We start from the raw sequence: 17,895 nt of genomic DNA on the forward strand, positions 1-17,895 counted from the left end.
AGCCCAATGTATCAACATCCAAGCCTCCAGATGTTCACCCTACAGATACCTCAGGCCTAGCAAACTACCTGATGCGGAGAGAGATGGTCAGTTCTGGGTTATTACATTTTGATGACCAACCTGAGAATTATTGGCTTGGAAAGCGTCTTTCCAGAGTGCAGTTTCGGATCTGAATCTGTCACCACAACAAGAACTAGATTTGCTTGCAAAATGGCTTGGACCAACATCAGCCGCACAAGCAAGGAGAATCAGAGCGGCCTACATTAACAACCCTAGAGCAGGGCTCCAAACGGTGTGGCAGAGACTAGAAGAGTGCTTTGGTGCACCTGAGATCATAGAACATGCATTGTTACAAAAAAGTTGAGGACTTCCCAAGGATAGCAAACAGAGAAAACCAGCGTCTGAGAGAGCTAGGAGATCTTCTTTTGGAACTGCAAGCAGCAAAGCAGAATGGCTATCTCCCTGGCCTTTCCCATCTTGATACAGCACATGGTGTTAATCCTATTTTGATTAAACTTCCATTCAACCTTCAAGAGAAGTGGGTTACAGTAGCTTCAAGGTTTAAGAGAGACAATGGTGTGACCTATGCTCCATTTTCATTTTTTGTTAGCTTCATTAGTGAGGAAGCTAAGATTCGCAACGACCCTGTCACCACCTTTAACCCTAGAACTGAAAAACCAACAGTGCAAAAGCAGAAATACCAGCCGTCAATCTCTGTCAGAAAAACAGAGGTGTCACAAACAACCGGAGTTGGTAAAAATGCTCCCACAGACAGGAGCATCGTGGATCCTGATAAACAAGTGTCCACTACATGGTAAGCCACATCCACTGAGAAAGTGTCGTCTGTTCAGGAGCAAGTCCTTGGTAGAAAGAAAAGCTCTCTTGAAAGACAAAGACATCTGTTTTAGATGCTGTTCTTCCACTCATCACATGGCCAAAGACTGTACTAAGAGAATACAGTGCAGTGAGTGTGGAAGCAAAACTCAAACCACAGCACTACATCCACAACCTTTTCACTTAAAGCCAGAAAGCTCTGCTCCCACTGAAGATCATGGTGGGGAGCAAGAGGAGGTAGCTCCAACTGCTGTAACATCAAAGTGTACTGAAATATGTGGAAACTCAGCCAGTTCCAGATCGTGCTCCAAGATTTGTATGTTCAAAGTGTATCCTGCCAATCAGCCAGAAAGAGCAGTAAAGATGTATGCTGTTCTTGATGAACAAAGTAACCGTTCACTAGTAAAAACAAACTTTTTTGACCTTTTCAATACCGATGGACATGTAGAACCATATACCTTGAAGACATGTTCTGGCATTACGGAGGTGGCAGGAAGCCGTGCAAACAACTTCATGGTCGAGTCTCTAGATGGTTCAACTCAACTCTCCCTCCCTCCTCTCATCGAGTGCGATATGATTCCTGACGATCGAACAGAAATTCCATCACCTGAAGTCACTCATCATTATCCCCACCTTAAGACTCTAGTGGGCAAAATTCCAGAAATCGATCCAGATGTCGAGATTCTCCTCCTTCTCGGCAGAGACATTCTCTGTGTACACAAGGTCAGAGAACAGTACAATGGACTGCAGAATGAACCATATGCTCAACGTCTTGCCCTTGGGTGGGTTGTAGTCAGAGAGGTGTGTCTTGGAGCAGCACACAAATCGGCCAACATCAGTGTCTATAAGACCAACATCCTACAAAATGGACGAGCTTCACTCTTGGGTCCATGCAAAAGCAACATTCAGGTCAAAGAGAGACTCAATTGCTACACTCCAAACCTGAGTCTTCAAAACGCCACGAACCATGTAGTGAGAAAAACTGATGATCTTGGCAGTCAAGTGTTTCAGAGAACACAGTATGATGATCAACCTGCTCTGTCAGTTGAAGATATTTTCCTAGAAACACTTGAGCGACAAGTCTATAAAGATGAGACAAACACTTGGGTTGCCCCTTACCTTTTCAGTCACCACGGAACCAACTCCCAAACAACAGAACTCAAGCCGCAAAACGTTTGTCGTCCTTACGCCACTCTCTAGACAAGAAACCACAGATGAGAAAAGATTTCATCAACTTCATGCAAAATATGTTTGATGCCAAACAAGCAGAGCCAGCCCCACCTCTAAAAGGCGACCAAGAGTGTTGGTATTTACCATTGTTTAGTGTTTACCACCCTCGCAAACCACAGCAGATAAGAGTAGTGTTTGACTCCAGTGCCAAACACGAAGGAGTTTCTCTTAACGACATACTCTTGAGTGGTCCTGATCTGAACAATACCCTTATTGGGGTTCTGATCCGTTTTCGCAAAGAACCAGTCGCAGTTACAACAGATGTGCAACAGATGTTTTATTGTTTCACAGTCTGTGAGGAACATAGAGATTTTTTAAGGTTCTTGTGATATGAAGACAATGACTTGCAGAAACCAGTGAGAGAGTTTCGCATGACAGTGCATGTATTTGGCAACAGTCCATCGCCAGCAGTTGCCATTTACTGCCTACGACGAGCTGCTTTGGAAGCAGCTGAGTCCAATGCTAATGCAAGAGAGTTTGTCATGCGCAATTTTTATGTAGATGATGGACTTGCATCATTTCCCAATGAAACAGAGGCCATCAAAACTCTGCAAATGTCCCAAAAAATTCTAGCCGAGTCAAACATCAGATTGCACAAAATAGCATCAAACAGCAACATCGTCATACAAGCATTCCCTACAGAAGACAGAGCTAAGGATGTGAAGGACTTGGATTTGGGAGGGGAATCACTGCCCCTTCAAAGGAGTCTAGGCCTCAGCTGGAACCTTGAGACAGACTGCTTTACTTTCCGTGTGTCCCAACAGGAGAAACCTCCAACCAAGAGAGGTATTCTCTCTACGGTGAACAGTCTTTTTGACCCTTTAGGATTTGTGGCACCAGTCACTGTGGGAGGAAGGAACATAATGAGGGAGCTTTCGGTCGAACAGTATGACTGGGACGCTCCACTCTCAACAATAAAACAGGAACAATGGAAACTCTGGAGAGATGCCATGAAAGAACTGGAACAACTTGAGATCCCGAGATCTTATGTTGCTGTTTCACTGGCCACACAGACACAGTACAGGGAACTTTGTGTATTTTCAGATGCATCCACCATTGCTATAGCTGCTGTAGCCTATTTGAAAACCATCTCCACAACAGGGGAATGCCATGCAGGATTTGTCATGGCAAAGTCTAAGCTAGCTCCACGTCCCGCTCACACAGTTCCTCGCCTTGAACTTTGTGCCGCCGTCTTGGCAGTTGAGTTGGCAGACTTCATTAAAGGTGAAACAGACATCGACATACACTCTGTGAAATTCTACACAGACAGCAAAATCGTGTTGGGCTACATTACTAACACCTCACGCAGATTTTACGTCTATCTGTGTAACCGGATCACACAGATCAGGAAGACATCTCATCCATGCCAGTGGCTTTATATCAACACTGAAGAAAATCCTGCAGACTATGGAACACGACCAGTAGCTGCAGCAGCACTCAAAAGCACCAACTGGTTTTCTGGGCCATCATTCCTGTCAAAACCTCAGCAAGAGCACACTACACAGACTGACAACTTTGAGCTAGTACATCCTGACATGGATCAAGAAATCCGTCCTGAGGTAACAGTCACCAGTACTAAGGTGACCAAAGGCCTGCTTGGATCCCATAGGTTTGAGAGATTCTCCACGTGGAAGTCATTAATGCGATCACTCTCCACACTAGTCTTGAAAGCCAGAAGTGCAAAGCATCCCAACAGTGATAGCACTAGAAGAAATGAAACAGCCCAGGCAATGATTGTGATTATCAGGGCTATACAGCAAGACATTTTCACTAAGGAAGTCCAATGTCTTTGACAACAGATCCCAAGACACAGCCCTCTTTTGAAGTTGGCTCCATTTCTAGATAACGATGGATTGTTAGAGTTGGTGGTCGCATAACCTCGACAGACATGTCTTTCGATGATAAGCACCCACTCATCATTCCCAAGTCCCACATTGCTATACTTTTAGTGAAACATTATCACGAACAAGTTGCACATCAGGGGCGCCACTTTACAGAGGGCGCTATAAGATCAGCTGGACTATGGCTAATTGGGGGAAAGAAACGTCTTTGTAGTGTGATACATAAGTGTGTCACTTGTAAAAAATTGAGAGGGAAGCTGGAAGAACAAAGGATGGCAGACTTACCAACAGACAGATTGTCGTTGGAACCACCTTTCTCACATGTTGGGGTAGACATCTTTGGCCCATGGATGGTGACCTCCCGGAGAACAAGAGGAGGATATGCAGAAAACAAACGGTGGGCAGCCATATTCACTTGCTTGAGCACCAGAGCGGTCCACATTGAGGTTATTGAGACATTGACCACTGCAAGCTTTATTAATGGCCTCAGACGTTTCATGGCCATTAGAGGACCTATAAAAATGCTCCGATCAGATCAAGGTACAAATTTTATTGGAGCCTGTAAAGAGCTCAACCTCAACTCAGAGGATACTGAGCTAGGGGCATACCTTCAGGACAACAAATGCTCCTGGATTTTCAACCCTCCCCACTCTTCCCACATGGGTGGAGTGTGGGAGAGGATGATTGGCATTGCACGACGCATTCTGGATGCCCTTCTTCTCAAGACTAACAGCTCTCATCTGACACACGAGATACTTACCACTCTGATGGCAGAGGTCACCGCCATCATGAACTCCAGACCATTGGTTCCAGTATCTTCCGACCCGGAAGCTCCTGCAGTTCTCACTCCGTCAATGTTGTTGACACAAAAAACTGATACACTGTCTGCACCTGTAGGGGATTTTGATGTTAATGACCTCTCCAACAAGCACTAGAAAAGGGTTCAAGGCCTTGCCGACGAATTTTTGAAGAAGTGGAGGCAGGAATATTTGATTACACTTCAACCGAGGAAAAAGTGGCATTCAGAGAGACGTAACCTGCAGGTGGGAGATGTCGTACTGCTAAAGGACTCAAAGGTTAAACGGACTGAGTGGCCCACTGGACTTGTAGTCAAGACGATACCTGGTCAAGATATCAGGGTGCGTAAAGTGGAAGTTAAGGTAATCAAGCAGGGCACTCCTAAAGTGTATTCGCGACCTGTTTCAGAGGTCATTTTACTCTTTCATAAGGATGGTGAGTAGTGGTATAAAATATTATACCAGGTGGGGAGTGTGCAGCCTTTATGGCTGTCATGCATGTTTTTGACAAAAGGTGGCAGTATTGTTAAAGTTGTTCTGAATTTGAGTTTTTTGCCACCATTGGGCTTCCGTAGTTGGTTAGACTTGAGAGCTGAAGCAGCAGAGCAGCAGACTAAAGTAGCACAGCAGCTTTACCTTGTTTCCACAGAGTTTTGGAAATATATGTCTGAGTATGACTACATGTGTTGTTTTATGCCAAATATGTTTAGTTAAAGGTCATTTTATAAAGATAAAATTATTTTGGTCGCAATTCTAATTTCTGTTAACCCGTCTATGGCATTTCCCACTATGTATTAGCATCAAGCTAAGAAGATGTGCTATTAATATTTAAGTGTTTGCAGCAATAATGCTAGCCACATTTAGGAGCATTTTAAGCACTGTGTTATATCTGTATAGATGACTGAACACAAAAATATTTTATTTTAATACATTTCTTTTTGTGTATTTTAGTTTTACAGTACCTTCAAGTGTGAGGCAAGAATTAAACAGGCTGAACCTGGAAGACTTCGTCTCTCATTTGGAGAACTGTTTACCTGTCTGCCAAACTAAACACTTATGTTCAGGGAGGGCAGAACAGTCCCACAGTTGACAGTGCATGTCAGAGCATAAACTAAGCATGAAGTCAAAGGCATTGTTTGTAGACTTCTGAAGCAGGATTGTCTCAAACATTTCTGTTGCTTTGAAGGTCCCAATGAGCACAGTGGCCTCCACCATCTGTAAATGAAAGAAGTTCAGCTCCACCAGGACTCTTCCTAGAGCTGGCCACCCATCTAAACTTGGCAAAGGACCTTAGTCAAGGAGGTAACCAAGAACCCAATGGTCACTCTGTCAGAGCTCCAGCATTCCTCTGTGGAGAGAGGAGAACCTTCCAGAAGGACAACCATCTCTGCAGCAATCCACCAATCAGGCCTGGGTGGTAGAGTGGCCAGACGGAAGCCACTCTTTAGTAAAAGGCAGATGGCAGTCTGCCTGGAGCTTGACAAAAGGCACCTGAAGGACTCTCAGACCATGAAAAACATAATTCTCTGGTCTGATGAGACAAATATTGAACTCTTTGGCATGAATGCCAAGATTCAAGATTCAAAGCTTTTATTGTCATATGCACACTAAAGAAACATGTTTCCCTGTGCAATGAAATTCTTACTTTGCTGCCCACACTGGATGCCCAAATATATATATATATATATATATATATATATATATATATATATATATATATATATATATATATATAAATAACTAAGTATAAAATATCTAAATATAAGTTGGGGAAAAAAAGAAATACCATAAAATAAGCATGCTGGTAAGAACAGTAGAATATAACAAGCAATGTAATAAAAATGTAATAATGTAATAAATATACACTGTAAGAAGGGAAATATAAAATATGCTTTTGTAATGGTCTACATGATATGTACATGACAGTACATCAGTGTGCAACATTCACTGTATGTGCAACATTCAGCAGTAAATGGTTTAGTGCAATTGAGCCAAGGTGTCCTGTTTGGAGGAAACCAGGCACCATCGCTCCAGTGAAGCATGGTGGTGGCAGCATCATGCTGTGCAGGGGCATAGCACCAAATTCTGGGCCCTAGGTACTAGCCATATTGAAGACCCCCCCACACACACACACACTATGTTCTTTTTGTTAACGCAAACACCAAATTTCTAATGCGTAGTCAAACCAGGTCTAAATTATGTATACCGTAGATCACACCTGGGAGTCAGAACCCTTTTTAAAGTTGGGGGGGCAATATTGAGTTGGGGAGTCTGAGGGACAGAATTGAACCATTTTCTCGAAAAATGGTGCAATTTGGTGCATTCCCGTCTGTTAAAATGCACAGGAATGCACCAAATTGCACCGTTTTTCTAGAAATTGGTGCAATTTGGTCCCCCAGACCCCCCAACTCAATATAGCTAGCTTTCAAGCTCACCTGTCTTTTCAAAGAATTTGGTTAGCAGCTGCTTTCCCTCATTTAGTTTTCTTTCCTTGTCCTTTTTTTTCTCTTCTTTTTTTGAAATCTGGGCTTTGATTTTTTTTTTAGGAAAGACCTATTTTATTTCAGCCTAAACACTAGGGCTGCAACTAACGATTATTTTAGTAATCAATTCATCGGTCGATTATTTTTTTGATTAATCGTTTTGGGTTTTTTTTTTTTTTTTTTACTTACATGTGAGTTTTGCCATTATTTCGTAAGTGAGTTATTATTAAAAGGCCTTTATCACGCAACATCAACGTTTGAGCTTGTAACAAAGTTATGTTATATTCTTGTCAAAAACATACCTGGAGTAGTGTTTTGTTTTATTTTCCACATATACATCACTGACACACCACAAAAAGATTTCCATCAGGTTTCACCTGATTATGAGCATTTTTAGATGCCTACAGCAACTATCTCAACCACTGACAACATATTACAGCAAGAGTCCATGAAACTATTTTAAAGGCCTGAACAACGTGTAATATGTGATCTTTAAAAACATATTTTCATGAAAAAAAAGACACAAATGTGCAGTTAACTGCATTTTATTTTTTCTTGTGTAAAAACACAGCTTAGATGTGGTTCGACCGAAACAAATTGTCATTAAACTTAAACAAAACAGGGGTGAAGTGGAGGTTTAAGAGTCACTAGGTGTTCACAGGAAATGGTTATTTATTTCTGTATTATTTATTTATGTTCATTGTTAGTTGGATTTATCTTTTCTGTTGTGTTTAATCAGGTTCTTTTGTTTCTTTCTCTAAAATTGTATTGTAGCATTACTGGTTATTATTACTATTATTGTTGTTGCTATTATTACTAATATATAAATTAAAAAAATATTACAATTTGTAATACATTTGACTCTTTTATGACAACAAATGCTGAGCCATGAATTATTATACAGAAAACAAATGTGCTGACAGCTGCAACAGCTTAATGCTAACTTTAACATTGAAAACGCCATAGACATGCTAACGCGTTAGCATCGGTCCCATTTTTAAGTTATAAAATACATCTATCAACTGTTTCAGAAGACCATAACAGGTCAGATTAACATAAAAGGTAAATATTACTCACAGACATATGCTTTTTGGGGTTTTAGTGGGGAAAAATTAAGATAAAGCGAAATAAAACAATGAATCAACAAAGCAGCAGATCAAAGCACTGCTTCGATCTGCAAATCACTTCTTCGATTGGTTCAAGGTTCAAAGCAAAGCCGCGCTGCAGAAACGGTTGATTTATATGGAAGAAACAAAACATTTGCAGTAAAACAAAATTATTTAACAACTAATTGATGACTAAATTAGCTGACAACTATTTTAATAATCGATTAAATCGATTAGTTGTTTCAGTTCTACTAAACACTTCCTCTTTCTGTTAGATGCCGTTTGGGATGTGTGTGTGTGTGTGGGGGGGGGGGGGGGGCAAAGTGCTGCCTGTGCTCCTGGACTAAACCATTGTATAACTCTGCAGGGGTGGGAAGGGCCCCCAGAGAGCTTTCAATATTATTGTTAGAGCAGAATTATGTTTTGTAACATTTAAACATTCATTCCAATTACATTCTTTTACAAAATAAATTGTATGGACATTAATAACATGCAACACAAAAATGTATTTAATTCCAGTTTTTTGTGGGCCTCCCCATGCTCTGGGCCCTGGGTACATAGTACCCTTTATCCCCCCAGTCCGACGCCCTTGATGCTGTGGGGATGTTTTTCAGCAGCAGGAACTGGGAGACTAGTCAGGATTGAGGGCAAGATGTATGCAGATATGTACAGAGACATCCTGGATGAAAACCTGCTCCAGAGTGCTCTCGACCTCAAAGTGGGCCAACAGTTCATCTTTCAGCAGGATAATGACCCTAAGCACACACCCAAGATGGGAGTGGCTTTCAGACAACTCTGTGAATGTCCTCGAGTGGCCCAGCCAAAGCCCAGACCTGAATATGATTGAACATCTCTGGAGAGATTTGAAAATAGCTGTGCACCAATGCTCCCCATCCAACCTGATGGCGCTTGAGAGGTCCTGCAAAGACAAATGGGCAAAACTGCCCAAAGAAAGGTGTGCCAAGCTTCTGGCATCATATTCAAGAAGACCTGAAGCTGTAATTGCTGCCAAAGTTGCACCAACAAAGTATTGAGCAAAGGTTATGAATATTTATGTACATGTGATTTCTTAATTTTAATTTTTTTTAATAAATTTGCAAAAATAAATAAAATAAAATCAATCAATCAATCAACTTTTTTCTTATATAGCGCCAAATCACAACAAACAGTTGCCCCAAGGCGCTCCACATTGCAAGGCAAGGCCATACAATAATTATGAAAAACCCCAACGGTCAAAACGACCCCCTATGAGCAAGCACTTGGCCACAGTGGGAAGGAAAAACTCCTTTTTAACAGGAAGAAACCTCCAGCAGAACCAGGCTCAGGGAGGGGCAGTCTTCTGCTGAGACTGGTTGGGGCTGAGGGAAAGAACCAGGAAAAAGAGATCGATCACTAATGATTAAATGCAGAGTGATGCATACGGAGCAAAAAGAGAAAGAAACAGTGCATCATGGGAACCCCCCCACAGTCTACGTCTAAAGCAACATAACCAAGGGATGGTCCAGGGTCACCCGATCCAGCCCTAACTATAAGCCTTAGCGAAAAGGAAAGTTTTAAGCCTAATCTTAAAAGTAGAGAGGGTATCTGTCTCCCTGATCTGAATTGGGAGCTGGTTCCACAGGAGAGGAGCCTGAAAGCTGAAGGCTCTGCCTCCCATTCTACTCTTACAAACCCTAGGAACTACAAGTAAGCCCGCAGTCTGAGAGCGAAGCGCTCTAATGGGGTAATATGGTACTACGAGGTCCCTAAGATAAGATGGGACCTGATTATTCAAAACCTTATAAGTAAGAAGAAGAATTTTAAATTCTATTCTAGCATTAACAGGAAGCCAATGAAGGGAGGCCAACACGGGTGAGATATGCTCTCTCCTGCTAGTCCCCGTCAGTACTCTAGCTGCAGCATTCTGAACCAACTGAAGGCTTTTTAGGGAACTTTTAGGACAACCTGATAATAATGAATTACAATAGTCCAGCCTAGAGGAAATAAATGCATGAATTAGTTTTTCAGCATCACTCTGAGACAAGACCTTTCTGATTTTAGAGATATTGCGTAAATGCAAAAAGGCAGTCCTACATATTTGTTTAATATGCGCTTTGAATGACATATCCTGATCAAAAATAACTCCAAGATTTCTCACAGTATTACTAGAGATCAGGGAAATGCCATCCAGAGTAACGATCTGGTTAGACACCATGCTTCTAAGATTTGTGGGGCCAAGTACAATAACTTCAGTTTTATCTGAGTTTAAAAGCAGGAAATTAGAGGTCATCCATGTCTTTATGTCTGTAAGACAATCCTGCAGTTTAGCTAATTGGTGTGTATCCTCTGGCTTCATGGATAGATAAAGCTGGGTATCATCTGCGTAACAATGAAAATTTAAGCAATACCGTCTAATAATACTGCCCAAGGGAAGCATGTATAAAGTGAATAAAATTGGTCCTAGCACAGAACCTTGTGGAACTCCATAATTAACTTTAGTCTGTGAAGAAGATTCCCCATTTACATGAACAAACTGTAATCTATTAGACAAATATGATTCAAACCACCGCAGCGCAATGCCTTTAATACCTATGACATGCTCTAATCTCTGTAATAAAATTTTATGGTCAACAGTATCAAAAGCAGCACTGAGGTCCAACAGAACAAGCACAGAGATAAGTCCACTGTCCGAAGCCATAAGAAGATCATTTGTAACCTTCACTAATGCTGTTTCTGTACTATGATGAATTCTAAAACCTGACTGAAACTCTTCAAATAGACCATTCCTCTGCAGGTGATCAGTTAGCTGTTTTACAACTACCCTCTCAAGAATCTTTGAGAGAAAAGGAAGGTTGGAGATTGGCCTATAATTAGCTAAGATAGCTGGGTCAAGTGATGGCTTTTTAAGTAATGGTTTAATTACTGCCACCTTAAAGGCCTGTGGTACATAACCAACTAACAAAGATAGATTGATCATATTTAAGATTGAAGCATTAAATAATGGTAGGACTTCCTTGAGCAGCCTGGCAGGAATGGGGTCTAATAAGCATGTTGATGGTTTGGATGAAGTAACTAATGAAAATAACTCAGACAGAACAATCGGAGAGAAAGAGTCTAACCAAATACCGGCATCACTGAAAGCAGCCAAAGATAACGATACATCTTTGGGATGGTTATGAGTAATTTTTTCTCTAATAGTCAAAATTTTGTTAGCAAAGAAAGTCATGAAGTCATTACTAGTTAAAGTTAATGGAATACTCAGCTCAATAGAGCTCTGACTCTTTGTCAGCCTGGCTACAGTGCTGAAAAGAAACCTGGGGTTGTTCTTATTTTCTTCAATTAGTGATGAGTAGAAAGATGTCCTAGCTTCACGAAGGGCTTTCTTATAGAGCAACAAACTCTTTTTCCAGGCTAAGTGAAGATCTTCTAAATTAGTGAGACGCCATTTCCTCTCCAACTTACGGGTTATCTGCTTTAAGCTACGAGTTTGTGAGTTATACCACGGAGTCAGACACTTCTGATTTAAAGCTCTCTTTTTCAGAGGAGCTACAGCATCCAAAGTTGTCTTCAATGAGGATGTAAAACTATTGACAAGATACTCTAACTCCCTTACAGAGTTTAGGTGGCTACTCTGCTCTGTGTTGGTATATGACATTAGAGAACATAAAGAAGGAATCATATCCTTAAACCTAGTTACAGCGCTTTCTGAAAGACTTCTAGTGTAATGAAACTTATTCCCCACTGCAGGGTAGTCCATCAGGGTAAATGTAAATGTTATTAAAAAATGATCAGACAAAAGGGAGTTTTCAGGGAATACTGTTAAGTCTTCTATTTCCATACCATAAGTCAGAACAAGATCTAAAATATGATTAAAGTGGTGGGTGGACTCATTTACTTTTTGAGCAAAGCCGATAGAGTCTAATAATAGATTAAATGCAGTGTTGAGGCTGTCATTCTCAGCATCTGTGTGGATGTTAAAATCGCCCACTATAATTATCTTATCTGAGCTAAGCACTAAGTCAGACAAAAGGTCTGAAAATTCACAGAGAAACTCACAGTAACGACCAGGTGGACGATAGATAATAACAAATAAAACTGGTTTTTGGGACTTCCAATTTGGATGGACAAGACTAAGAGACAAGCTTTCAAATGAATTAAAGCTCTGTCTAGGTTTTTGATTAATTAATAAGCTGGAATGGAAGATTGCTGCTAATCCTCCACCCCGGCCCGTGCTACGAGCATTCTGACAGTTAGTGTGACTCGGGGGTGTTGACTCATTTAAACTAACATATTCATCCTGCTGTAACCAAGTTTCTGGTAGGCAGAATAAATCAATACGTTGATCAATTATTATATCATTTACCAACAGGGACTTAGAAGAAAGAGACCTAATGTTTAATAGACCACATTTAACTGTTTTAGTCTGTGGTGCAATTGAAGGTGCTATATTATTTTTTCTTTTGAATTTTTATGCTTAAATAGATTTTTGCTAGTTATTGGTGGTCTGGGAGCAGGCACCGTCTCTACGGGGATGGGGTAATAAGGGGATGGCAGGGGGAGAGAAGCTGCAGAGAGGTGTATAAGACCACAGCTCTGCCTCCTGGTCCCAACGCTAGACAGTCACAGTTTGGAGGATCCCAAAAAATTGGCCAGATTTCTAGAAATGAGAGCTGCTCCCTCTAAAGTGGGATGGATGCCGTCTCTCCTAACAAGACCAGGTTTTCCCCAGAAGCTTTGCCAATTATCAATGAAGCCCACCTCATTTTTTGGACACCACTCAGACAGCCAGCAATTCAAGGAGAACATGCGGCTAAACATGTCACTCCCGGTCTGATTGGGGAGGGGCCCAGAGAAAACAACAGAGTCCGACATTGTTTTTGCAAAGTTACACACCGATTCAATGTTAATTTTAGTGACCTCCGATTGGCGTAACCGAGTGTCATTACTGCCGACGTGAATTACAATCTTACCAAATTTACGCTTAGCCTTAGCCAGCAATTTCAAATGTCCTTCGATGTCGCCTGCTCTGACCCCCGGAAGACAATTGACAATGGTTGCTGGTGTCGCTAACTTCACATTTCTCAAAACAGAGTCGCCAATAACCAGAGTTTGATCCTCGGCGAGTGTATCGTCGAGTGGGGAAAAACGGTTAGAGATGTGAACGGGTTGACGGTGTACACGGGGCTTCTGTTTAGGGCTACGCTTCCTCCTCACAGTCACCCAGTCAGCCTGCCTTCCCGACTGCACGGGGTCTGCCAGGGGGGAACTAACGGCGGCTAAGCTACCTTGGTCCGCACCGACTACAGGGGCCTGGCTAGCTGTAGAATTTTCCACGGTGCGGAGCCGAGCCTCCAATTCGCCCAGCCTGGCCTCCAAAGCTACGAATAAGCTGCACTTATTACAAGTACCGTTACTGCTAAAAGAGGCCGAGGAATAACTAAACATTTCACACCCAGAGCAGAAAAGTACGGGAAAATAAAAATTATGTTGTTATTATGGGGTGTTGTGAGTAGAATTTTGAGAGAAAAATGTATTTACTGCATTTGGGAATAAGGCTGTAACACAAAATGTGGAAAAAGTGAAGCCTTGTGAATCCTTTCCAGATGAACTGTACTTTATTGTTTGCCAACTATTTGACTTGGTTACTTGAGCTGCTTTGTTTGACATACTGAGAATTTGCAGAAAGGCTATTATGTTGCTGGATATTATGGCTAGTCTTTACACAGGTACTGTGAGTCTTCCCTGTGAATTATGGGGTCCATCAGGGATCTATTCTGGCTCCTACTTTGTTCAGTGCTTGCATGGGATGAATGGTGGGTAAGGTCATCGTCCAACCACATGGTCACCTTTGTCAGTAAGGAAATGTTTAATGACCCTGAATTTATGGACAGTCAAGATTAAAATCTAGGCTTTCAATGTTTTCCTGGACCTGGCCATCAGAAGAGGATTTCTTAATGACAAAAATGTCAAACTTGAGCGATTTACTTTTCTTGGCAGTGATATTCATGTTTCTGGGAGCTCAGCCTTTGAGGCCGAGAGATGGGGTCATGAAGTCTACGGACAGATGTAGAGGTAATGCTGATATCTTGTAGTAGAATGTCCAAGTCTTTATATTGCTTTCAGTCCTGCAGCATTTATAATTCTGAGACTTGTATGCTAACCAGTAATCTAAGATGATGTCTCGATTTCTTTGAACACCGCTGGAAAGTCTGTATGGTTACTTAGGGAGACCCCTTAAACCTCTATGTCTTATACTTAAACCTCTTTTTTTCTTCAGGAATCCCATGCCACAACTGCAATACCTTTGCAATTGGACTATTTTTGAAATAATGTGCAGTGTTGTCATCTATGCTCTGTACCCATTTATCTTGTTCAGAGTGTTATGGGGTTGTCACCTATCCCAGGACACATTGGGCAACACAAAACCAAAAACACTTATACCTCTGTGCAACCTCAAGACTGTCTGCTAATTGAACTTGACCTCCTATATACTGTATGCAAAGTATAACTACTGCAGCACTGTCTGTGTGCGGAAATAAAAGTTGATATGGTATTGATAAATCAATAAGATGCACCTTTTGAATTTTCACATTTGCTCTTACCACTAATTTGTGCTCTTTGCGGTTGATTATGACAGCAGTTATCTGTTGGTCCATGAAGATGAGGATGGTGCAGAGAAGAGCAGGAATAGACGCTGCCAGGACTGTCCACCATGGGTTGCGCCCTATTGGATTGATCACCCAACCTCGATCATCTCTGGTAGGCTGCAGGGGCATAGAAAAGTGAGACCAAAGGTAACCCTGTTGAGTTTCATATCAAAATCCACAATGGGTTATTTCCTTTATACCTTGAATTTGCTGGGTACTTGCAACTTCTGAGAAGGTACACCAACAGCATAGTCAAGCACAACCATGAAGACAATCGTCAGGAAAACTGCAAAGTCACTGATCATAGACCGAACCTTGACATAGGAGATAACAGAGATTCAAATTACGTGACATATCAAATTTGCCAACATGCGATAAAGCCTGAGTATTCTACCTTCGCAAGAGTTGATTACCTTGGTGGGGAAATAGCGACTTGTCTTAAATTGTTTGAGGAAGGTAGACATGAAGAATGTGGAGAAGAACAAGATAGTGGACCAGAAGAGGACATCTGGGGTATAGGGGCCATGGTGGCTACATGCTGTCCCAACAAAGTGCCCTTGTAGGCTGATGCACTCCTGTAATCAGTCATACAGATTAGCACAAAGTTGGCTTTGTTGTCTATAGAAAAATTACTGGATTTCATCCTATTCTGCATACTTCTGTGTCTACCAAAATATTTTTTTATTTTGACATTTTGGCTAACTGCTCTTACCATTGGGTCCGAATGGTTGTTACAGCTGGGGTGGTAGTGAGGATAAGCTCAGTAGGGGTGGTGGCCAAGTGGTTGGTGCCCTTGGTTTTGATGCAGAAGGTTCCCGGTTCCAACTCAACACCTGCCACTTTTCTCTATGTAATGTGGAGTTGCGTCAGGAAGGGCATCTGGCATAAAACGTGCAAGCTCAACATGCAGATCCACCACGGATCTGCTGTGACGACCCCGAGTGAAAAACAAGGGAGCAGCCAAAGGGTAGTGAGGATAAGCTCCCACTTCCTTCAAAGTGCCCCACATGGCATGCACCTCCAACAGCCTCTGACAACCATGTCCAGCTCCTGGCCTTCACATGGCGGACCTGTTTCTACTGACAGGAGAAGAGATGCAAGGCCTTTATAATAACCAGCTTCTTCAGGCAGATAGGACCCGTCAATCTTGGCTGGTAGCCCATCTAGGAGAAGAAAAACTGTGATTTCAAACCTCCACTGTCTTGCGGCCAAACCCATCCATGGGGAGAGACTTTGGGAGTCTTAAGCAAGTCTCCTAGGAGAAGCTCACTCCAATAACAAAACAAGAGAGCCTGGTTCTGGCCAACTGCGTGGTGGAAACCTCTAGACAGGTTCAACAGGCATGAAAGCAGTCCCAGCAAAGCATCGTAGAGCATGATAAAGGTACACTGTTGACACTGTAGACACTGTTGGCCATCCACTCCATCCTGGTCCACCTCCGGCGGTCTTGACTCCGTCTTGCACCAGGTCCAGATGGGCAAGGACAAGAGAGTGAGACTGATGACCATGCACAACTGCCCCTCACTTTGCAAGAATTTCTTTGCAAGTCATGACTTCACCCCTCATCACCATCACAGAGTCCTGCAGCAATGGATGAGTGGCCAAGTGACAGGTTTGGATACACTGGGACTCAACCTGCAGAGGTTGCAAGTCAAAACCAAAGTACAGGAAGACACCGCCCATCACTTTCTCTTTGCTGACAACTGTGCATTGAATGCCAATACACAGTCAATGGACAGAGACTTGTTGTGGCAGACAAGTGTGTCTACCTGGGAAGCACCCTATCACACTCTGCCAGCATCGATGAGGAGGTGGCCTTCAGGATTGGAGAGCCAGTGTAGCCTTCAGCAGACTCAGAGTCTAGGTTTGGGTGCAACGCGGACTGAGTCTGCAGGCCAAGTTGAAGGTGCATCATGTCGTGGTGCTTCCATCCCTACTGTTCACCACCGAAAGGTGGACAGTCTATAGTCGCCATGCCAGACAGCTGAACGCCTTCCACATGAGATGCCTGAGAACACTGCTACGCATCAAATGGCAGGACAAAGTTCCATACACAGAGATACTCAAGCAAGCCCTGATGGAGAGCATTCATTCCACACTCATGTGCTCCCAGCTACAATGGGCCGGGCATGTACTCTGCATGGATGACAGCTGCCTCCCAAAGCGTCTCTTCTATGGGGAGCTCACAGAAGGGAAGCAATCTCATAGTGGTCAGAAGAAGCACTTCAGGAATACCCTCAAGGCTTCCTTGAAGCACTGTAACATCTCCCTACCTCCTGGGAAGAAGGTATGCAAGACCGCCCTGCCTGGTGCACCTTATCCAGAACAGGTGTAGCAGAGTTCGAAGCGCAATGCATCCAACAACTGCAGCAAAAGTGACAATGCTGGAAGGACTGCTCAAGCTCCTCTTCCCAGCCAGACATTCCATGCCCACACTACAGCAGAAAATTCAGAGCAAAGATTGATTTTGGCATCTCCACACCCACACCACCCGGTGATACTGGGAAGTCATGGTCATCTTCGTTCGTGAAGGACAAACATCATCACTTACCATTTGCGTATGTGGCCACACTAATGATACTTAATGCTAATGGTTAATGTCCACCACAGGGAATGTGACCACACTTTAGGGGTGGGCAATATGACCTAAAATGAATATCAAGGTGTGTTTCACTTTTTGGACAGTGACATATCATTTCATGGCATTACAAATTAACAATTTTATTTTTAGTAAAAGTAAAACACGGACTGCTTTCATTTTCAAATCTGCTCCTTCAAAGTTAAAATGCTAAAAACTTATGATTCTAAGACTTTTATAGTTTTAAGTTTAAAAGGTTCATGCCGTAAAAAGTTCAGTTTAATCACTCCGTCATGCATGGTTTGCAGGTGCACTGCCATACCAAAAATAAATGCTGTGCAGCATTTATTTTTAGCACAAAAGTGCACCTGCACACCACTTATGTGCACACATTAAATTA

General features: G+C 42.3%; 1 protein-coding gene across 3 annotated transcripts in view; it reads right to left on the reverse strand.

Annotated features, from left to right (window-relative positions):
- slc4a8 (solute carrier family 4 member 8) overlaps positions 1–17,895 on the reverse strand; it is a 187,815-nt gene that overhangs the window by 16,701 nt on the left and 153,219 nt on the right. For all 3 annotated transcript variants that reach the window (XM_034166718.1, XM_034166719.1, XM_034166717.1), the window contains exons 16-18: positions 15,331–15,492; positions 15,118–15,231; positions 14,873–15,034 (exon numbers count right to left, since the gene is read on the reverse strand). In XM_034166718.1, the coding sequence (XP_034022609.1) occupies positions 14,873–15,034; positions 15,118–15,231; positions 15,331–15,492 (438 nt within the window). The remainder of the gene's footprint in view (positions 1–14,872; positions 15,035–15,117; positions 15,232–15,330; positions 15,493–17,895) is intronic.

Source organism: Thalassophryne amazonica, chromosome 3 (genome assembly GCF_902500255.1).
Source record: "Thalassophryne amazonica chromosome 3, fThaAma1.1, whole genome shotgun sequence".
Lineage (NCBI taxonomy): Eukaryota > Metazoa > Chordata > Actinopteri > Batrachoidiformes > Batrachoididae > Thalassophryne > Thalassophryne amazonica.